Source organism: Terrapene carolina, unplaced genomic scaffold, assembly GCF_002925995.2.
Source record: "Terrapene carolina triunguis isolate 2854851 unplaced genomic scaffold, T_m_triunguis-2.0 Scaffold66, whole genome shotgun sequence".
Lineage (NCBI taxonomy): Eukaryota > Metazoa > Chordata > Testudines > Emydidae > Terrapene > Terrapene triunguis.
The window spans coordinates 18,176,814-18,200,826 of NW_020664417.1; the positions used below are offsets into that span (position 1 = coordinate 18,176,814).

General features: G+C 40.5%; 1 protein-coding gene across 2 annotated transcripts in view; it reads left to right on the forward strand.

The window, feature by feature from the left end:
* The window catches only part of HHIP (hedgehog interacting protein), a 96,015-nt gene that overhangs the window by 9,979 nt on the left and 62,023 nt on the right, over positions 1-24,013 (forward strand). For both annotated transcript variants that reach the window (XM_024207617.2, XM_024207618.2), the window contains exons 3-4: positions 7,729-7,885; positions 8,692-8,893. In XM_024207617.2, coding sequence (XP_024063385.2) covers positions 7,729-7,885; positions 8,692-8,893 — 359 coding nt within the window. The remainder of the gene's footprint in view (positions 1-7,728; positions 7,886-8,691; positions 8,894-24,013) is intronic.

Genomic DNA, 24,013 nt, shown 5'->3' on the forward strand with positions numbered 1-24,013 from the left:
TGACTAGTATTGAAAAAACAAACAAAAAGAACCCACAACTATGCTTCATTATTTAGATTGCTTGACATGAACTGCAAAGAACAGGTTCCTGTGAGACAATGTGGCTTGGAGGAATGTGCACAGGGCTGGGAGGTAAACAGGCCTGCGTTCTAATCATGGCTCTGCCAGTGACTCACTGTTTGGCACTTAGCAGATCAATTAATTTCTCTCCCTCAGTTTCTCCATCTGTGCAGTGGGAATAATACCCAACTACATCACAGGGGAATTACAAGGAGTAGTTGGTGATGGCAAAAGTGCTTTTACTCCATAAAGTGATATAGGAATGATAAGTATTTTTATTGAATAGAGCTGGTGAGCAATTTTTGGTTGAAATGAAATTTCAACTTTGGAAAAAACTATTTCTTTTTGTTAAATTGTAGTTTCATTTTCAGACTAGCTCTATTACTGACTAGCATGAGAAATCCATCCACAGTTCTCTCTCCATCTGCAAGTCAAAAATATTAGAGGGTACATAGCCTTATGGGACTGATTCGTTAAGAAATACCTATGAAAGTAGTACATTTTCCCCACTAATTATGAGCTTGAGTTTGCATTTTTATGCATTCAAAATACCCAGTTACTTCAGCTGGAGTTTTGAATACACAAGGAATGAAGGATCGGGTCCATCCCCCCTGTTTTTGCACAAGGTCAAAATATATATATAGTAAGCTGTATACAAATAATACTTGGAAAAATTGTGTGGATATGTACTACATGAGGATATAAAGAATGGTATAGAAGCTCCCTATTTTATCTCAGATGTCTAATCTCATTTTAGCATCTGAACTTTACATAGAAGCTCAGTCTGAGTGAGTGTTGGGGCACTGAATTTAAGTGTGTTAATGTAATTTATTTAATTATGATTTTTAAGTTTTGTAAGGTGCTCTTAGGGATGGGTGGACCTATTATCTATTTTTCTTATATCTAAATAAATAAAGGGAGGGTTTATTTTCCCTTCAGCCAATAGCATAACTTCCATTAATGCCAATGGAAGCCACATGCACCGAGGAAAAACCTATCCCTGTCTCCACAGCCACAGAAGGTTCTGACATCCAAGCCAGGGGAAGGATTTTGGGGTAGTCAAATGTAAGGGGAAGAGCAGTGGCAGACTAGGGCTAGGGACAGATATTCTATTGCTACACTATCCTCCTATTCTCCCCTCCCACAGAAGAGTAGATGCATTAGGACAACTGAACCAGCTCTGTTATTGACTAGCACCAGAAATGCATCCACAGTTCTCTCTCCATCTGCAAGTCAAAACTATTAGTAGGTACTTAGCCTTATGGGACTGATTCATTCACAGAGTGGCTCCACAATTGCTCCATGGCCTGGGGAGAGGATTCTTTTCCATTCTTTTCCATATCATGGAAGCAACTGACATTAGCTGGGGTTCAACAGCTTACCTGTCCCCTTGTGCCCATTATTCTTGTTTTTAACAGAAATTGGTTGAGGTGATTGTGTGCAGATCCAGCTCCAGATGTTACCAAAGTCAGAATCTAGATGTGGATTTTAACCAAGTGGCATTCAAACCAAAATGGCAGAAATGTTGGGAGAATAACCGCTCCCTGCACTGTAATTCCAGGAGTACTTTCATAGTTATTTGGTGTTTGCTGAAAAATGTCAAGGGCTTACAGTGTGGCTGTCTCTAGTGGAGGCTGCAACAGTTTCACACTGCTGCTGGGTGTATGCAGGCCCATTACCACACACCTGAAAAATCCACTGGGATTAAGTTGTGTGACCACCTGACCTGGTAGTCTCCAAAGGTTTCAGCAGGGGAAGCATGTGGCTGGAGTCACCTCAGGAACATAGCTAAGAGTTGAGGGGAGTGAGGTGAGCATGTTTTTTGTCAACAATTTCAGATGTGAAGCTAGAACTCTGCTCACTTATACCCCCCAAAACTTTTCAAAATCTATCATCATGGAACAAAGAAACCACAAGGAAACAGAACAATACTTTCCTTAGTCATTAAAAATATATATATTCTCTATCTCAATGAAGTTAGCAGGAATAAAGTCATTAGGTCAGATACCCAGGTGGCATAAATCGATGTAGCGCCATTTAATTCAGTGGGCTAGACGTTCATGCTGTGCACAACCCAAGAAAGAGGTGAGTGGTGTGAATTCTGGACTTGACCTACTCCAGGCATGGTACAGGCCCAGGATAAGTTAGAGCAGTCCAGGGGCTGCTTTAATTTACAGCAGGCTCCCCATGATTGTGGTGGGTAAAGGCTGGAGCCGGATCAGAACCTGATTCAATCAGTCCACTGAAGACTCCTCTTTAAAGTTACAGAAAGGGAGAAGAGGCATCCACTGAACAAGATGCCAAAGGAACAATTTGAGATGTAGGAGTAACCAGAAAGTGATGGAGGTTATAAAAGGTGAGGAAGAATAAGATTTCAAGAAGAGGAGCATGGTCAATGGGTTGAAAAGCAGCAAGTTAGGTTGATAATAGTTGGAGATATAGTAGAAGATTTTGTCAGGAAGATGATATTAGGAACTTTGGTGAAAGCTGTTTCAGTGGAGGGAGAAACCAGATTAAGAGTCTAGAAGGGAGCTGAAGAAGAGGAATTCCAGTTGTAGAGAGTATGTTCAGTGAGCTTGGAAATGAATGGGAGAAGAGAGAATGTAGTTGGAGAAGTAAGTGAGGTCAAGGGTGATATATATTTTTTTATGATGAGGAAATTAGAGCATACTTTTAGTGTGAAGGGAATGAACCATTGGAGAATGTGGGATTGAGGGAAAACGTTAAGAAAAGGAGAGTGGGGAGTAGAGAGATCAGGATGGGAAGAAGGGAAGGGGTTGCTGGGGCAGTTGGAGCAGTTAGAGGAGGAGAGCAAACAAGAAATCTCAGTTTTGGTGATGGGGGAAGTAAAGAGAATGATTTGGACGAGGAGTTAGAGAGAGAAGAAGGGAGGTCCCATCAGATCTTGTTGATTAAAAAAATCAGTGACATCCTGACCTTAGAGAGGTGGGAGCAATGGAAGGTTTAAAAGGGAGGCAAAGTTGTAAGAGAGGCGGCTGTGGTTGCAACTTTGCAATGGCAGAATTGAATGAGAATGCAGAAGTGGTGCTTCTTGACTAGTGAGATGGAAGAGCTGTAGGAGGAAAGAATGAATTTGTAGTGGTAGACTGTGACGGGTTGGATCACAGAAACCCCCTTGGGAGCTGCCATCCGATGTGCCAAGACTACCCCTGCTTCTGTTTTTCCTGCCAGTTCAGGACTCCAGCACCCCGTCTTGCTGAGTCAGACACTCCTGTCTGGCTCTAACACAGACCAAGGGTCTGAATCACTTGTCCCAAAGCTGCAAGGTTACCCAAAAACAGCTCACAGGAGTGTGCTTGTCTTTAGCACTCAGATGCCCAACTCCCAATGGGGTCTAAACCCAGATAAATCCGTTTTACCCTGCATAAAGCTTATGCAGGGCAAACTCATAAATTGTTCGCCCTCTATAACACTGATAGAGAGATATGCACAGCTGTTTGCTCCCCCAAGTATTAATACATACTCTGAGTAAATTACTAAATAAGAAGTGATTTTATTAAATACAGACAGTAGGATTTAAGTGGTTCCAAGTAGTAACAGACAGAACAAAGTAAGTCACAAGCAAAATAAAATAAAATGCACAAATCTATGCCTAATCAAACTAAATACAGATAATCTCACCCTCAGAGATGCTTCAGTAAGTTTTTCTCAGACTGGACACCTTCCAGGCCTGGGCACAATTCTTTCCCCTGGTACAACTCTTGTTCCAGCTTAGGTGTTATCTAGGGGATTCTCCATGATGGCTCCTCTCCCTCTCTGTTCTGTTCCACCCCTTTATATATCTTTTGCATAAGGCGGGAACTCTTTGTCCCTCTGGGTTTTCACCCCGCCCTCACTGGAAAAGCACCAGGTTAAAGATGGATTCCAGTTCAGGTGACATGATCACATGTCACTGCAAGACTTTATTACTCACTTGCCAGCACACACATATACAGGAAGACTTACAGGTAAACACAGTCATCTGCAGACAATGGTCCTTGTTAATGGGAGTCATCAAGATTCCAAACCATCATTAATGGCCCACACTTTACATAATTACAATAGGCCCTCAGAGTTATGTTTTATATTTCTAGTTTTAGATACAAGAGTGGTACATTTCTACAAATAGGATGATCACACTCAGTAGATTATGAGCTTTGTAATGATACCTTACAAGAGACCTTTTGCATGAAGCATATCCCAATTACCTTACATTCACTTATATTTTTATAAAACCATATAGACTGCACAACGTCACATAGACGTCAGCATGGTTTTGGGACTGCCATCCAGGATGCTCAGCTGGATGAGTTCAGGAGCAGAGGAAGTTGTTAGTGAGTGAAGCCAAAGCTGAGGGTTGGCTGGGTGACCTTGCAATGGGAGAGAGGGTAGAAGGAGTCAAGAGTGATAGAAAACATAGTGAGATAGGGATGAAGGGGTGAGATTGGGGGGAGGAGGGAAATAGCTTCTGAGCCTGGAAGCTCCAACTAGGGCCAGCTCCAGGCACCAGCTTACCAAGCAGGTGCTTGGGGCGACCACTTCGGAGAGGGGCGGCACGTCCAGCTGTTCGGCGGCAATTTGGCGGATGGTCCCTCACTCCTGCTCGGAGCGAAGGACCTCCCACCAAATTGCTGCCGCAGATCGCGATTGCGATCGCAGCTTTTTGTTTTGTTTTGTTTTTGTTTGGCTGCTTGGGGCGGCCAAAACCCTGGAGCTGGCCCTAGCTCCAACCTTCCCTAGCAAGTTTTGGATCCAGATTGATTCCCAAATCCACATGATGGGTTTAGATCTAGATTTCTTGATCTGAACAAGCCTCAACTGCAGGAATATACAACTGGGAACTTGAGCTCAGATTCCTCTCTCTTTTCACCATTCATTTTTCAAATATAAAGAAATATAATGCCCCCGGGATCCTAGCAAAACAAGAGAGACTTAAAATGAGCAGAGAAAATTGGTCATCGCCTGTAAGGTTCTTTAAAAACATAGCAAGAGATACAGAAATTAAGAGGGCCACGCTTTACAGCCCTTAGGCATAAACCCCAGAGAAGTCAGTAGCAGCTGTACTTTACTAAGAATAGAGTAAAAACTGTAGGATTTTGACCCCTTATATAATGTAAATATTTCTTTATTGAGACAGTTTGCATATCTGATCAAGTATATGTAATATATGGCAGCAAATTTTTTTAAGTAAATGCTTTCTTATTACATGGCAGAATAATACTTAAGGGCCAAGTTCTGCCTTTTTATGCATATGCCAGACTCCCATTGAAGTCAATGGGAATTGCACAGACATCCAAAGATAAATTGACCTTAATTGGATGGAACATATACAGGGTGGGGTTTTGAAAAGTGCTCAGAGTTGGCCTAACTCCATTAATTTCCATAGAAGTAGTTAGACCAACTCTGAGCACTTTTCAAAATACCACCCATTATGCACAACTGGAGTTGTCCTTATAGAGGCACCATCTCTTTTTGACAACTTAGCAAGTTCATCCATTGACACTGTAGAGTTTCAGAGTTCAGTTCAACCCTCAGTTTTTAAAAACAGAGTTATAGAATATGAAAAAGGAATGGGCTTGTTGAATGGCAAAAACAAGTTCAGTACATTTCATACTTGCTTACATGCTAAAATACTTCATGATACAAATAGCTACAGGCATAAAGTCAATCACTTTATGTATAAGTAAAGAACATTCCATATGGCATTGGTTAAATGAGTTTGCATCTGACTGTTATTAGAAATGAACATATACTGGCTAAAGACTGTGATCCACACATACTCCCATTTATTCTTATTGAAGACAAAATTTCAGAACAAAGAAATGTGTCCTTAATAAAAATGGCATATTGAGCATGTAGTAATTCTACAGCTCCAAATGTCCATTGCACTTAGCTTGATTGTCTGTTGTATGTAGAGAAAGAAACTACTAAGAGCTCGGTCGTGCCCTCTGAAGTCAAATAATTCAACATCAAGATTCTGGATTGGTTTTGGGTCTAGCTTGACATCTACAGAGCCTTGGAATACTGTTCCATGTTTATGTCACAATTAATCTTCACTTATTCCATATGAAAATTATGTATCTTATTTTCTCATGCATTTCTTGTGCTAGTTCCTATAAATTAGAAACAGCCACTAGCAGCTGATATTTGCTGAATCTCCAAATTCATGCCAATGAAACCTTCATACCACAACACACAATCACGTGTTCCAAATTTTATTTTCTATTACCCAAAGGCAGAATTTGGCCCATTATTTGGAATGACCGGGATATTTATTTATTAAAGGAGGATTCATATGAGAAGAATACATGATTGTGAGTTGAAGTCCAAAAGTTTTATTGACATAAGTTTGGGATAACTGCATTACTTACAAATGGTGAAGTTATATGAGAGTTATGCTGATGATCCCAACTGAGTGGCAATAAAACTTTTATACTATGTACTGCATCATTATTAATTCTATATATACCATGGCCCAAATCCTGACCCATGCAAAGTCTCCTTTTGCATTGTTCTGGCAGTGCAAAGGGAACTTAAAGATGTTCTAAACCAGACTACTTTGCTGATTTTATTCGAAATCCCAAACACTAGATATCATGAGCCAAATTCTGCCTTCTGATGTACATATGAGTTTGATAAAGAGGATTAAAAATGTGTGAAACTTACTAGAAATAGGTCTATGGGTAGAAAGTAATAGTCTTGCTGTTATTGGAATGTATTGAAAAGTCAACAGCAGCACTGTTCTTTCTCATAGATCTCTATTTCTTTTTTTTTTTCCTTTCTGGTTTTCAGACTTCTTCTTTAAATAACCCCAAACCTAAAGAACTCCTTTCAGCTAAAGACAGTTTACAGAACCCATACACACTTGCTTTAGATAGGCTACAGGTATAGCTACAGAGCAGGATGAGGCACTCCCTCTTCTTAGGTGCTGGAGAGTGAAGAACTAGTCTGTGATATTGAACCTCAGGTTCTCCTGTGCTAGTGCAGAGTACTAACCACAGAGCTGTAAAGATACCTGAATATAAATGAAGTTCTGTTTTATCCTTAGTCCTCTCTTTTTGAGACAACTACTCATGCACCATTTATACTGCCTGTCTTTTGGTGCCAATGCTTCATGAAGTTTTTAAGATATTGATATGAAGTTTTTACACCCTTTCATAAATCAATGGAAAGTACCATCATTTATTTGAATGGCAGTTAGCAACATAAAAACAAAATGAAAACCAATACTCTGTAATATAATGTTGTTAAAATAATAATGCTAAGGGTCAGCTATAAACCAAAACAGCAAGAAAAAGTTAAGTTAAGGCTGCAATAGCTTGAGCTTTACAACACATTGTCCTTCATTAGTGGGGTCTGCTGACTTCAACAGGTGCATGGCCACCTTAACTGAATTTTCTCTCACGTTTTTATGACTGACACTTAGTATTATTTTAACATAGTTGTTTTTTTCCTGTTTAATAACATTGCAAATAATGGGTGATAAAAATAGAGAAGAGTAAGCCACAAAAGGTATTACTCCATCTATCTGTGTTTAAAGACAGAACTTTGTTTAAAGTGCTTATTTTTCCACTCAGAATATAACCCATTTGAACATTAGGTTGAAGGCACAAAACCTGCAGCCTTGGCAATACACTAAACACTTTTATGCTCTTTTACATTTTTAAGGGTTTCTCCAAACTACAGCTGATGAGTTTTGCTTTTACTATGCAAGAAAAGATGGTGGCTTGTGCTTTCCAGATTTTCCAAGAAAACAAGTGCGAGGCCCAGCTTCTAACTATTTGGACCAGATGGAAGAATATGACAAAGTGGAAGAGATCAGCAGGTTCATAAAGATAAATGCTGTTTAATCTAAAAAAACTGACAAATCTTTGTGGTTTTCACAGTGAATCAGCTCAGTCTGTGCTTATGCTCAGCAGCTGTGTCCTCCAGATGTTATTTTCTTCTGCTGCTGTTTAAGTGCCTTTTTTTTAATCACATTAGCTTAGATACTTTTGATATGTAGGTAACTAACAGAGTATTATGAGCCAGGCTTCTCTGTGATTCATATGTATTTCAAGTGTGTCATTTTGATCTGAAATTTATTACTAATAGTTTACAGCAGTATGGAAGTTCTCTCTACAATAATTTATTAGCAAATCTGTTTTTATGCATATGGCATTTTTTTCTCTTGTACATTTTCCACTATTGTGAATAAATTGGATTATGTTATTTAAGTATACTGCTCCAAAATAAGGCAAATTTTATCAAATTCTGAAGTCATTGGGATTTGCAATGCTTACTTTAGGAGAGAATTTGCCTATAAAAATTTTACTTTCCTCTCTGTGAATTTTGCTGTCCCTCGCCTGGCTCTCAGATCTCAGGCTACTTTACTTTAACTCCCAGCTATATAAAGCCAAATTTTGCTCTTGGATGTACACAGGTTACTCTCACTTACTTCAATAGGAGTGGCCACAGTGCACCTGAGGACAGAATATGGCCTTTAGAATTATCCTTGTAATACCACTTTAGGAAACTTGTATTGTAGTTCTCAGGGGCAATGTTATGTGAAAGTTCTGTGAACTGTATCTACTGCAAAATAAATAATAATAATAATAATAAAGTCTCACTGTTTTTCTTTGATTTCTTTAGAAAGCACAAGCACAACTGCTTCTGTATTCAGGAGATTGTGAGTGGTTTGAGGCAGCCTGTTGGTGCAGTGCACTGTGGGGATGGATCACATCGTCTCTTTATCCTTGAGAAGGAAGGATATGTGAAGATTTTCACTCCTGAAGGGGACATAATTAAGGAACCGTTTTTGGACATACACAAGCTTGTTCAAAGTGGAATAAAGGTTGGAATTCTTTTTTATTTCTCTCTCAACATCTACTTATATTTTAATCTAATTATTTATTACCCTCCCTGTATGTGCTATTCATTTAAAATCAAAACCATGGAGAGCATCAGCAATTTTTTTCAGGAAAATATTTTAATTTAAAGAAAAAGTATTCTAAATAGAAGATAAGGAGCAAATATGAAATATAGTAGAGTTCCAACTGATAAGGAAAGGGAGCATAATGAAGGAGTCTGCTTTCTTTGGTTAAGTAAAGGGAAAAGACATGATTATAAGAACTGTATTCATATTTTTCTCTGTGCTTTTATTGTTTCCTCCCCTTGAATGTAGCGGAGGATGTACAGCACCAGGATCACAAAGTTATCTCCACATTTACATCATTTAGGCCTGATTATGCTATTACTGAAGTTCGCCAAACTTTGGCATTGACTTCCGTGGGAGCAGGCTTGAGCCATTTAAGGAATTATTCCCACTTGAATCTTTTGGTATTACCAGTGGTTATTATAGAAGCATACAGAAGGGGGAGCTCTCACCACACCATCTAAGAAGGAGGGGGAGCTGTCCTGTGTTTTTTAGCATAGGGGGAGCTGTGCTTCCCCTCCCCCTACCTTCAATCCCTGAAAACTACAAAAACTGCCCATTGTCTGTGGTATAATCTAAAAATGTGCAGCACACAACCTGTACCCTAAAAAATGTTATTGCACCTCTAAACACATGCCTACAGATTAGTGAATTTTTCTAATGATGAAGCTCTTATTAAAGCACTGTGCAGAAAGACTACTATTGACTTTAATGGGAGCTGGAATGGGGCCCTGATGATTGGGCAATGATGTGACATTATTATTCCTGGAGATGATGGTTTTCAAGGCAGTACTTCTAGATACGACAATAACATGATGGGATAAGTAAACTTAAGAGAATCCAAAGGCTACCAGGTGATATTTTAGTCAGAACCCATCTATATTTTATTCCAGTATTTACTTATCATGTAAATGTTTATGCTGATAACTCAGCTGAAATCCTACTATGCGATATGTAAAATTGGAATTAAGCTTTGTAACCAGGCTTTGCATCAAATAACTGCAATCTAACTTCATAAAAAGCCTCCTTAGCTGAAATAACTCATGGACTTGCTTCAGTGAAATGAAAATATAAAAATAAAAATGAGCTATGTTGATTTAAAGTATTTATTACATGATAAATAGGCCTTTTGTGCATCAGATACAACGCCAACAGGCTGGTTTCAGATAGACCTTTCTGAGAGGGTGTTTGGATAATTTTGGGTTTGTTTTGAAACACAGGAATAAATGCAAAATACAGTAGTTTCTTTCAAACAAAGAACTAATTTCTATGATTTTATGATTTATTGAACCCTTGCCTTTGTGCCTATGTGAATCGCCTTCAGCTACTGAGCTCTAAGACAAAAGACAAAATACACAACAAATATAAAAGGATCATGTTCTGGTGTGATGTGGTGTTCTGAGTGTCTTTACATCATGGTGATGGGCATAATATAAAGGCCTAGTTACTATTAACAGAGATATTCTAGACCGGGGTGGCCGACCTGAGCCTGAGAAGGAGCCAGAATTTACCAATGTACATTGCCAAAGAGCCACAGTCATACATCAGCAGCCCCCCAGCAGCTCCCGCCACCCTCTCCCACCCATCAGCACCCTGCCAATCAGCACCTCCTCACACCTCCTGATCAGCTGTTTCGTGGCATGCAGGAGGCTCTGGGGGAGAGGGGAGAGGAGTGAGGGCACAGCAGGCTCAGGCAAGGGGGCAGGAAGGGGTGGAGTGGGGGCAGGGCCTGTGGCAGAGCCAGGGGTTGAGCAGTGAGCACCCCCTGGCTCATTGGAAAGTTGGCGCCTGTAGCTCCAGCCCCGGAATCGGTGCCTACACAAGGAGCCACATATTAACTTCTGAAGAGCTGCATGTGGCTCTGGAGCCACAGGTTGGCCACCCCTGTACTAGACAAAGCACCACAATTTTCAAAATTGGGGTAGTCTCCCCTGGGTCTATATTGAAGCACCCGAATAAGTGGCTTGGTTTTCAAGAAGTGCTGAGCACCTAGCAGCTCCCACTAAAATTAATGGAAGTTGCTAAGTGTTCAGCACTTTGAAAATTAGCCCACTTATTTAGGCATATAAATACAGATTTAGAGAGACTAACTTTAGACTCCTGATATTTCAAATCTTGGCAAAGTGTTTATAAGTCTGAGTTTGGGATGGCTGCATTATTGATGAGTGGTGAAGTAAATACATGTGAGGCAGTCAAATGTACATGATAACTGCAATTTATGACATGGTTCTGCAGTTTATCACATGGATATCACCAAACCATGTGTTGTGAATACTCACACAAGCATTCCTATACATCTCTTTTCTCATATATACTGTATATACACACATACTTCACTTGGTTCACACAGGAACCCTCCCAAGCAAAAAAACAACGAGGAGTCCAGTGGCACCTTAAAGACTAACGAATTTATTTGGGCATAATCTTTCGTGGGTAAAAAAACCCACTTCTTCAGATGCATGGAGTGAAAATTACAGATGCAGGCATTATTATACTGACACATGAAGCAAAGGGAGTTACCTTACAAGTGGAGAACCAATGCTGACAGGGCCAATTCAATCAGTTTGGATGTGGTCCACTCCCAATAATTGATGAGGAGGTGTCAATACCAAGAGAGGGAAAGTTGCTTTTGTAGTGAGCCAGCCACTCCCAATCCCTATTCAAGCCCAAATTAATGGTGTTAAATTTGCAAATGAATTTTAGTTCTGCAGTGTCTCTTTTAAGTCTTTTTTTGTTGTAGTATGGCTACTTTTAAGTCTGTTATAGAATGTCCAGAGAGATTGAAGTGTTCTCCTACTGGCTTTTGTATGTTACCATTCCTGATGTCTGATTTGTGTCTATTTATTCTTTTACATAGAGACTGTCCAGTTTGGCCAATGTACATGGCAGACGGGCATTGCTGGCACATGATGGCATATATCAGATTAAGGCAAAAGTTGTTAATGGGAATTATAGCAAAACATTATGGGCCAGCATGTGTTTGCATATGTCCTAGAAATACTGCAGCAGTTAGTTATTGTCTAATGTCGAGACACATATCTTTAATAAGCTAAATTAAAAGTTTTTAAAAAGGTAAGCAATGAATAGCCAATTCTAAAGCACAAACCCAGACTTATCTCTTTGTGCCTACATATTGCACACAATGGAACAAATTCTCCTCTTGGTTAATACTAGTACAACTCAATTAATGTCAATGGAAAGCAGAATTTGTCCAAATAAGTACTTTAGCCCACTATTTAGCCAGTGCCAATCAGACCATTAAATAATTACAGTTAATTCCTAGATGATTTACACCTGGGTACTCTAATTTCCTACGGCTTTCTGGAGAGCACAGTGTTAAAAAAAATTATTAGTGTGATACATTAGGTATGAATCTTAGGTATGAATCACCCTTTTGTCAAGACTCCTCTCCCCCCAAGCCTGTCCCACCTTTCCGTAGTCCTGACTGACTCATTCCATTTGACTAATCTACAAAAAAGGGGAGATCAGTCAGCATTGGGAAAGAGTCACCACCATAGAGCCAGTAGTGCTAATTTAGCTGGAAGACTGGGAGCAAAGGAAAGACAAGCAAGAAGCCAAAGACAGTTCAGTTAGAGGGAATGATGGGTGTTCTAGTGCTTTCTAGTGGGTGGGGGGGCTTGAATGGGTGGAGGCCTTTTTGCATTCTGCAGAGGAAGAAGGAAGGAGAAGTAGCTGGAAGCAGGACACTAGCTGATAGGTGGGGAGAGGAAGGCAGGAGAATGCTGAAAATGAGTACACGCAGCTTAACTGCGCTAATAGTTATATAAAACACCCAATAACTTGAAAAAGTAGAAGTGAACAAATAAAACCAAATATTCCCTAATGATTATTTTAAAAAAGGAGTTCTCAAACATTTTTACAGTGTATATCATTATAATAGAACATCCTGTGGGCCACCTCCCTTCTCATTCCCAATCACACTAATCACCTTCCTTCCCATTCACAGTCACATAACATCCCTGTGGCAACTACAGACACCGTTCACATAGAAAAATAATACCGGGGATAATAATACCTGATTCTGGCAAAATGCTCTGGAAAGGAGAAATTTGTAAAAGGCTCTAACTTGTTGCACTTTAACTGCCCTGTGTAGACCCTGCTGGCACAATCAAAAAGGTATCTAGTTCATGTTAACGTAATCCCTGTTTCAATTTTTTTTAAATGCAGAGTTATTTCTCCAGAATCTTTACAGTCTGCATATTTTGCTAATTAGTGCTTCAGGACATTAGTATGCAGATTACTGACATAATTGACCATGAATGGCTCAGGTCTGTTGTAGCTGTGTGTGGGCTGTCTGAATAAGAGATCTCTTCTCTTTACAATACAAAAGGGGGTTAAACATGTTTAATTCTCACTAATGTAACACTAATGGAAGCTGTCTGTGTACATTTTTGTTACAATGAGCCTGATTCTCTCCTTACAGCGGTGTAAATTCAAGAGTAACTACTGTGAAGTCAATGGAGTTTTAGTAATGAGAGATCAGAATCACGCCCAAAATGTTTAGGTGCAGTGTTTTTCTAAATGACAGTTTTCAGAGTAGCAGCCGTGTTAGTCTATATTCGCAAAAAGAACAGGAGTACTTGTGGCACCTTAGAGGCTAACAAATTTATTTTTTTTGTTTTGTTTTTCTAAAGGTGACATTTTGGCCATTTTTTTCTCAAAATACCAAAAAAGCTATTTTCTCAGTTTTCCCATCATTTTCATAGATTCATAGATTTTAAAGAAGAAACAACCATTAGATAATCTAACCTGACCTCCGGTAGAACACTTTCATCCAGTTACCTGTGCATGTCATATGAAGATTTCCCTCTGAAATGAATAAGAACTGTTGACAATTTCCCTCCCTCCCTTCATTCCCCCTCCCCCCCCGCCGCCCATCTTGGGTTTGGTGTAACTAAGAAACAATATTTTCACTTTTTGATGAAAATGTACTGGGTTAGGCTGTGTGTGTTACATTTTATTTTTACAACCAAGGTTTAACCTCCCTGAAAACAGCAGTTTAAAAAATTTCTGTTTAATTTGTATTTATATCTGAAAGACTGAGGGCCTGTCTATATACCAAGTAATAGCACAGTGGACAATGGACTGCAAAGCTAGTTGAACTTAATTCAATAATATCTCTCAAAGATATTGCAGGAAATTGCCATATCTGTCACTGGGATGAAGAGGAGGAAGCCCCCATATGTGGTATGGTCCCCTTGTACAAAAAGCAAATAGCCATGAACATTAGTGGTGGTCTGACTAGTATTAAGTCCCTGACTATGGCATTGGTGGTCAGATCCATGAACAGAGAAACAATGCACAGGTATGGTGAAGCCAATGACTATATTGTCAGGGAATGAGCCACACTGCCAGTGGTACAGAGTGCAGAGGTGTTTTTGCTCCTCTGATCTGCTTGGTGATCCACATAGTGGAGTTTGCTGACAGTGCCCATTTCTCCTTCTGTGAGAAGCAGCTAGCCTCAACACACAAATGGGATGATCTCGTGTATTTTTCACAGTTGTCCCCCTGAAGATTTTTAATTTTTAAGCTTCATTGCAGTCAATGGGCATTTCTGCTTAAAAATTGATGGCACAACACAGTCAAGTTTGTTGAGTGAGGGAAGTTAATTCTCAGGGTTTTAATCAAAAGAAAAGGGGGATATTATATGCACTCATATGTACATAATGTACAATTATGTTAGCATAAGCACATTAAGGCTGAGGAAATATTTCATCACAGCCCAAAGACATACTGCCTAAACCTGTCTTTTCAAGTGAGGATGGTGGTGGCCTGAACGTTAAGGAAGACTTCTCAAATACACAGAGACCCAGCATTCATGGGGAAAGAAAGTCCAGACCTTGGGGACCCTGGCCAGAAGCATGTTCCCAACTTGTCTCTGCACATCTCTCAACACTAATCTTCACTGGCAGCATGGCTGGCAGACATGTCCTGCTACCATAGTATTTCCTAAATTGGCCATCCCCTCTTCTTGTCTTTGGAAGCCCTGGATGGGGCTTACTGCAGAAGCTGGCTACCCTCCAGTATTTTTCAGGCACATTTCATTCTGGCCACAGAGCGGGAACTCCTTGGCTCTCCCACCCTCTACCCAACCACAATATCTATTATGGGGAGCCTCCAGTGGGTAGTGCTTGTGTCAAGGGGCAACCAAGGGAGTTGGTGGCAAGAGTAGCCTATCACATAGACTCTGATATCTTGTTCTCCTGATTTTTCAGCCCCATTTTTTGGCCTAATAAAATTTATTTTGAGTTACAAAGCAGTATTCTACATGTGTTCCTTCCAAGTTCTATAACAAGGACAAAATTTACCAAGAAAACACGTTTTCTGATTTTTGTCTTGCATTGATTTTCACGGCATAGTTTGTTTTAAGATTTTTTAACTACTGATCATCTAGTCTGACATCTTGCATATCACAGGCCACTGATTTTCACCCAGTTAGCCCTGTTTTGAGCCTAATAACTTGTATTTGACTAATGCATATCTTTCAGAAAGGCATCCAGTCTAGATATTAAGATATCAAGAGGTGACAAATCAATCCATCATTTCAATTTGTTCCAGTGGTTAATCACCCTCACTGTTAAAAATTGGTGCCTTATTTCTAATTTGAATTTCTCTGGCTTCAGATTCCAGCCATTGTTTCTTTCTCCATAAGATTAAAAGAGCCTGTTAGTTCCTCGCCATGAAGATACTTATACAGCTTCATCTCCTCATGAAGATATTTTTACACTATAATCAAGTGACATCTCAATCTTTTTTTTTTTGATAAGCTAGACAGATTGAACTCTTTAAGTCTCTCACTGTAAGGCATTTTCTCCAGCACTCAAATTATTTTCATGGCTCTTCTTTGAGCCCTGTCCAATTTTTCAACATCCTTTCTAAAATGGACACCAGAACTGTGCACAGTATTCCAGTATCAGTTTCACCAATGCCATATACAGAAGTAAAATCACCTCCCTACTCGCCTATTCATCCAAGGATCTCATTAGCCATTTTTTGCCACTGCATCAACAGGGAGCTCAAGTAGGGTTGCCAGGTGTCCGGTTTTCAATCGGAATACCCCGTTGAAAAGGGACCCTGGTGTCTCCTGCCTGCTCTGGCTCTGCGCAGCTCCCCGGAAGTGGTCACCATGTCCATCCCTTAGACGCAGGGGCGATCAGGGAAGCTCCATGTGCTGTCCCAACCAGCTGGAAATGGTGGCCAATGGGACCTGCGGGGGCATTGCCTGTGTGTGCGGGCTGTGTGTGCGGGCTGTGCGCACCATGCAGAGCCGCCTGACTGTGCCTCCACCTAGGGGCCAGACATACTGGCCACTTCCGGGAGCAATGCGGAGCCAGAGCAGGCAGGGAACCTGCCTTAGCCCTGCTACACTGCCATCCGGGAGCCACCTGAGGTAAGCGCTACCCGGCCAGAGCCCGCACCTCAAACCCCCTGCCCCAGGTCAGAACCCCCTCACACACCTTAACTCCCTCCCAGACCTCACACCCCAACTTCCTGCCCCAGGTCGGAACCCCCTCCCACACCCAAACTCCCTCCTGGAGCCTACACACCGCACACCCTCCCACACCCCAACCCCGTACTCCAGCCCTGAGCCCCCTCCTGCACCCCAACCCCTCATCCCTGGCCCAAGCCCGGAGCCCCCTCCTCCACCCCAAGCCCCTCATCCCCGGCCGCACCGAGCCCACACCCCCAGCCGCAGCCTGCACCTCCTCCCACATCTCAACCTCCTGCCCCAGCCCTGAACCCACTCCTGCACTGCAAACCCCTTGGCCCCAGCCTAGAGCCCCCCTCCTGCACCCCGAACCGCTCATCTCCACCCTGACCCCAGAGCCCGCACCCCCTCCCACACCCCAAACCCCTGCCCCAGCCCAGTGAAAGTGAGTGAGGGTGGGGGAGAGCGAGTGACAGAGGGAGGGGGGACTGGAGTGAGTGGGGGTGTGGCCTCAGCGAAGGGGCGGGGCAGGGCAGGGCAGGGGTGGGCCTCAGCCACTAATTGTTGCTAAATCATTTTTATTTTATTGTAGCATTTGGTACTAGAGGCTTTAATATATATATATATATATATATATTGACTATCGAGTTATAGAATCAGCAACAGGACTGCATTATAAGCCAAGCAATTCAATTTCACCCAAAGTGTCTGAAGTAGAAATCTGAGTGAAATGGGTATCCTTAAAACTGCCTTTGCGGCGTTATCACACCAAGTTATATTGTATGGAGATCAACTTTAAAATAAAACAAAACACATAGTAATCTTTTATTAGTAAGACTAATGAAAACACCAGAATAATAGGGCAAAGCCTTTGAGGCCTCTAAGAAAAAAAAGAAAACCCCAAAAGAGAAAACATATGTCAGTGAAATGATGCTGATGATAGGCTGTTAAGAATATATGAGCTAGACGCCATGATCTCAGACACCTTCTGCTCCATCCCCCGGCTATGAATCTTTTTTCCTTGTCACAATGGCTTAAATTTTCCATAAATTTTAAACCACATATGCGTCTTCATTTCTTTAAACCATCAAATTACCTAGTAAGACTATCTTTACATACTTATGATTTCAGAGTTTTTGAAGTGTGATATTCTTATAAAGTTCCTTGTAATTATTTTAATGGTCAATACTTTTCTGAAGTTGTTACAGTGAATACAAATGTAAATGTCACTTTAATTGTTTTAAGTACACATACTCCATTTAAATTATTGAATCACTTCTTATGAACACTTAAAGTCTAGATATACCCTAACAGCTTAACTGTTCAATACAAGGTTTCAGAGTAGCAGCCGAGTTAGTCTATAGCCGCAAAAAGAACAGGAGTACTTGTGGCACCAGAAAAGCTTCAAAAACAGACTCCAACGAGAAACTGCTGAACTAGAATTAATTTGCAAATTAGATACATTAACTTGGTCTTGAATACAGACTGGGAGTGGCTGGGTCATTACACAAATTGAATCTATTTCCCCACGTTAAGTATCCTCACACCTTTTTGTCAACTGTCTGGAATGGGCCATCTTGATTATCACTACAAAAGTTTTTTTCCCCCTCCTGCTGATAATAGCTCATCTTAATTAATTAGCCTCTTAGGCTTGGTCTACACTTACCCCCCAAGTCGAAGTAAGGTACGCAAATTCAGCTACCTGAATAACGTAGCTGAATTCGACATACCTTACTTCGAACTTACCGCGGTTCAGACGCGGTCCACACGCGGCAGGCAGGCTCCCCGTCAACTCCGCGGTACTCCTCTCGTTGAGCTGGAGTACCGCAGTCGACGGCGAGCACTTCCTGGTTCGATTTATCGCGTCCAGACCAGACGCGATAAATCAAACCCAGAACTTCGATCCCCAGCCGTCGAACTACCCGGTAAGTATAGACCAGCCCTTAGAGTTGGTAGCGCAACTTCCACCTTTTCATGTTCTCTGTATGTATATATATCTTCTTACTATATGTTCCATTCTATGCACCTGATGAAGTGGACTGTAGCCACTAAAGCTTATGCTCAAATAAATGTTAGTCTCTAAGGTGCCACAAGTACTCCTGTTCTTTTTGTTCAGTACAAGTACATTAAAGGGGACTAGCAGGTATTAATTAGGCTATCTATAAGGCTGGGAGTCAAATGCCCCAAATATTCCAGAGCTGCTCAGGGTGGCTGGACACTCATGAAATGAGCTCCTTGCCTCCACAAACAACTTTCAACGCGACTGCAGGGTTAGCATGTGAAACTTTTAAAGACACTAAGAGGCTAGAGTATAACTACATGATTACTCAAATAATAAAATATAATATTGTGCAAGATATCTCTAAAACTTTAGATACAAGGTATGTATTTGCAGTTGTTACACTGAATTGAAGATGCAAATGTACCTTCAATTATTTTGACTATGCCTGATGAGTAAATCATCTTGAGAATTGAAGGTTATGGTCCTGATTCAGCAAAGCACTTAAGTAAATTCTGAACTTTAAGAAAGTGCTAGGACTTAAGCATGTGCTTGAATGCTTTGCTAAATCGTTGCCTGAGGCGGCATATTTTGAGCCCTGAATGCACTCTACAAAGTACACACAACTCCTTTTTTAACCCCTTTTGCATCTGACAAGATGAGGGCTATTTCCATTCCAAACTTTAGCTTTCATCTCTCAGCTGAATTGGCAATAGGGCTGTTCAAAAAAACATTACAGTTATTTATTATAAGAATACTGGGTTTTGGTGGTGGGTTTTTTTCCCCCCCATTATCTTTGTGCTCAAAGTAGCTGAAGAGTTTTGCTCAAACTCTGGAAAAACTCACCCTGGGGCAGAAACCCAACTCGGGAAAATTTTAAGATGTTACAAACAATTTAAAATGAGGTACAAAATGGAACCTGTTATTCAACCTTAATTAGAGCAGTTGCTGCCACTTCCATTATATTATAGGCCTATATTATAAGCAAATGACTGACAAAGCGTTTGACCAAGTTTAATTAAAACTTGAGAACAAATACGATTTTTTAATAAAATCAATTTCATCCACAAGTTTACTGCATCATCTCCTTGGTTGCTCTGAGACATCCAAAGTATTTTTGCATAAGATGTTGTATTATCTATAGCTCTTAAATCAAAAGATAGAATGCTATGACTACTTCTAAAGAATCTAAGGAGCCTCGTAGCCACTAGGAGAATGGGTACTATTGAAAAAAATAAGATAACACGATAAAGTATTTTATAATCAGACTGTTTATGAGTAAAATCAGATTATTTGTTATTCTATGACTTCTGTGCTCAGATATATGTTTGCCCAAAGCTCTTCATATACACCATTGAACAGTGGTATAAATATGTGTGCTTGTTTTTGAATCAGGCATATGGGCCATTTTCTGACCTCAACCAATTCACACGCTTCCCGGTGATATCAATGGGCATTCTGCTACTGACAGAGGCAGACGACACCTGGACAGAATTCACACTGATTTTCACATACAAATATCACTAAGCCCCTCACCCTCTCTTTTATAGGAATAACTCATGTAGAAGAGAGGAAATTCCAAGTTTCAAAGCAAGGAATTTCCTGTGAATTCTTGCATTGGGGAAAGGAGGTTGCCCCCCTTCATTTTCCCCCAGGAAAAATGTGGGTTTTGTGTATTAACCCATGGTTTACAGCCAAGAGCTGTAGGAGGCAAGGGAATCGGCACAAATGAGCTTGCTGCCACTTTGCCACCTGACTTTACTGGTTCCTGCAAAAGCCATGATTCTGGTGGCTACAACCACTATCCCTAGAATCTCCCTTCCCGAGGGGTGGAAGTTTTCCACAGCAAGAGGGCTGTGTTCCTCTGCAGGCTTTGGAAAGGGAGTGGGGACTGGAAGAGCCACCTGAGCCTCCTCCCCCTTCCAACTTCATGGGTCTACAACTCAGCACCATCACTCTGTGGGCTTTTCCTGGGGGAAGTGGAACTCTCTCCTCCTGAGGGACCAGGCTGTTGTCCACATGCAGGGGGATTCATGTAGTCCCCTAAAATAACAATGCTATACTGTGAAATACAAACATGCAGTGCTATCCACGTATGCCAGTTGTGCAGGATTTCTGCTTCAGAGCCAGCAATGTAGGTGTTTTGTTTTGTTTCATTCCACAATTCATACCACCTGGAGTCTATGTTTTAGCTGCCACCTTGCTTCTACATTCTCACCACAGGAACCATGTTAAAACCTCTGTAAGATGTGTGCATAGCCTCGAGGGGAATAAAATTGACTACTAGCATATGACAGTGATACACGATGGATTACTGTTTTGGTTCTCTGAAATGCATCAATTGGAAATAGGAGTGTCTTGGCTGTGGTAGGGGACAGATTGGGTTCTACTACTACACCCGACTCCCTTTCCAGGTCCTACTTTGTGCCTACACAAAAACCACCCAAAGCACTATTGTTGTGCCTCATCAATCCACTAACAGACTACTGGGATGGAAGTAATAGAAACGCTCCCTGGCAGCTGCAGGCTGACAAACTCCATCACGGGGCTGAAACAAAGTTACTTCTTCGAATCACATGGGATTGTCAGTAATTCAGGAGGTCAGGATGGGAGCAGGCAGGCAGGCTTTGAGCACGATACACATTTCTGTGGCCATGCCCCATCGTTGACCTGCACACTGGGAATCACAATGTAAAGGCAGCCTGCACTTTTGAATGCCTTGCCAGAATTTGGACAGAAATTTAGGAAGGAAGTGGTGCCTAGGAGGCACAAGTAGCCCATTCCAAAAATAAGGACAATTTTAAATATAAAACAAAAAGAATGTCACTGTTTTATGAAAACCTTGAACAAAAATAAAATATCCTCCCTCCTTAATTAGACACGGGACATAAGAACATAAGAATGGCCATGCTGGGTTAGACCAGTGGTCCATCTAGCCCAGTATCCTGTCTTCAGACAGTGGCTGGTGCGAGATGCTTCAGAGAGAGTAAACAGAACAGGGCAATTTATCGTGTGATTCATTCCCTGTTGTTCAGTTCCAGCTTCTAGCAGCCTTATTTCTAGCTGTAAAGTCTACACGTACTGCTCAGTAACCACTATGGAGCCTAAGCATTGTGCATTAAAAGGTAGATGGGATTTTTATAAGGTGGTGAGCTTAGAGAAGGTAATAACACTTTTCTGAGGGTTTAAGAAAATGTAACTGAATTCAGAGGACTGAAATGTGTAATCAGTCTTAATAGAACACCTTGTATGGAAAATTAAATGTACCTGCTTCTCCCATTGACCTTTTACAGATCACAATTCTGATCCTAAATAAGGATACACAATAGTTCTTTTAAGGAGGCTTGCATCTTACCATCATAAAGCAATGTTGTTTGCACGTAAAATCATTATCCTTATAATTATGGGTAGCATATGCCTAAATGTTCTAGAGCATTTTTTTTATGAGATTGAAGTAGATAATTATAACTTAAGCTAGCAGTTGTGGGGCACTGCAATGACTTTCAGGTTGTAAGCCAAGCAGATGAGGAATTGTCTGTTTATGCTAAAGAAATTTCAATCAACAAAACATTATACTGTAGTTTCTGTTGATTTTGGGCAATGTCTTCTAGACTTGAGGAACTGAGAGGGGAAAGAAGATAATACTTTATCATTTTACATGCACATGTATAGATTTTAATGTTCTGTGTTTCCTTGAGAGGAATCCCATGGTGCCAATTAACCTAACTTATTCCAAAACAATTCTCTGTTTGGAAAGAATAATTTTCATTGTGGGTGTTCCTTGAAATTGTATGCCTTATACCCTGTTATTACTGAGATGTGTGTAGTACAACTGAGTGTGCCAGCTTCTTTTCCATGCACTGTATAGATTATAGCTGTATCCCACACACAGTGCTAGATAATCCCTGTTTTAATTTTGTTATGTGTACAAATCCTTTTTGAACATTTAGCAATTTTAAAAATGTAAAAGGCCATCTTCCTCTCCCATGTCATTTGTTAAAACCAAATGTGTTATTTAGAAGTGATCAAAACCAGTGAATAACATGGCAATTTTCTAATTAAAAGGAAACTATTGCTTTTTTCTGAAGCCTAACAGGCAGATCATGTTATCCTGCACAAAAAGGCAGCAAGGAGACAAAGTGAGGTAGAAAACTCTGTGGCCTTGAGACAACAGAATTTTGAACATATGATTTCCTCTAGTGGGTCGGGATTTGATAGCCCACTGAGGGTGGAAGATACGTGTTCCTCCCCTTCCTCTGATCCCAGACATCCCAAAATCCATGTGAAGGTCTTGAAGATCTCAGGGTATCCATGAATGACCAGCACGCTCACACAGAGTGACCCAATTTCCAAAATATTTCCTCAAACACCTCCTCATATCCACCATGGCAGCATGACTCTTAGGTGCCATATGCTTTTTGCAACCCTACTCACAAAACCGGTCATATCTCAGTTCTCTAAAAGTATTTAAAGGTGCAGAGCCCTTTAAATCTTGAGAATTAATGCTGACCACATCAACATTAATTCCTTCTGCTATTCCCCCATGATCCCAAAAGAGCAGCTTTCCTCTAGCTCCAACTCCCCTCTTCCACAACCACCAATGGAGCCCCACTTCACAAAACTCCCTTCCTCTGACAGATTATTGGTCATCTCATCAAGTTTTCCATGGATTTTATCCCCTTTGCAGTTAAAATTTGAGAGGGTGATCCAGCTCTAATTTCATGATGTATATATAATCTTAATTTTTTTTAAATAAACAGCTAATTCATGATCTTACTGAAGAAAATTAAAATAAAAATAACTCCAAGAAAATGATGAAAGTACTGAGTAGCTGACACTTATTTTTGTTCACCAACTGTAAGTGTCTGCCTGGATTCTCATATTTCCATAGTTTTTAAAGAAATAATTCCATAAATCAATAAACCAATATCCACTTAGATTTAATTTGAGGAATGGAATATATGATCTGTGGGACAGAGCACTGAAACATATTTTTACACATTTGTTTTTAATTTACAGTAGATATTTTTCAAAACCTTGATCTATATTCACTGGCACTGAATTACAGTTTCTGAAGTTGAATTTCAAAGATTTTTTTTAAATACTAGCTAAACAATTATTAGTTCTGAACTGAATGCCCTAACTAAGGGTGGGGGAGGGGACTGTTCTGTTTTTGCCATTCTAAAAATGCTGGCCTTGAAATCACACCAGCCAATTTCTTGATCATTGTGACAATCCAGATGCATCATTCGGGTTATCACAGATATAAGAAATTCCAACAAAGCAATAGATCCAACCACATGGGCCCAGGTGAGTGGCAGTCAAGTGCCAGGTCATTTTGCTTTTTAAAAACTTTATTTTATATAATTTGATATAAGGAAACTGCCACTTGCCTGCCCCTACCATCTTTAGACTTTTTGATGACACTGAGGTCTCATATTTATATTCTGGGGTGGCCAGCAGGATTTACAGGACTTTAAAAAGAACTTTTAAAAGATAATGTCAGAAAAAAAATCCCAAGGAGACTTTTTTTCAGATCATATGAATTTACCATACTGAACACAAACATAGAGTACCCAAGAACTACTGT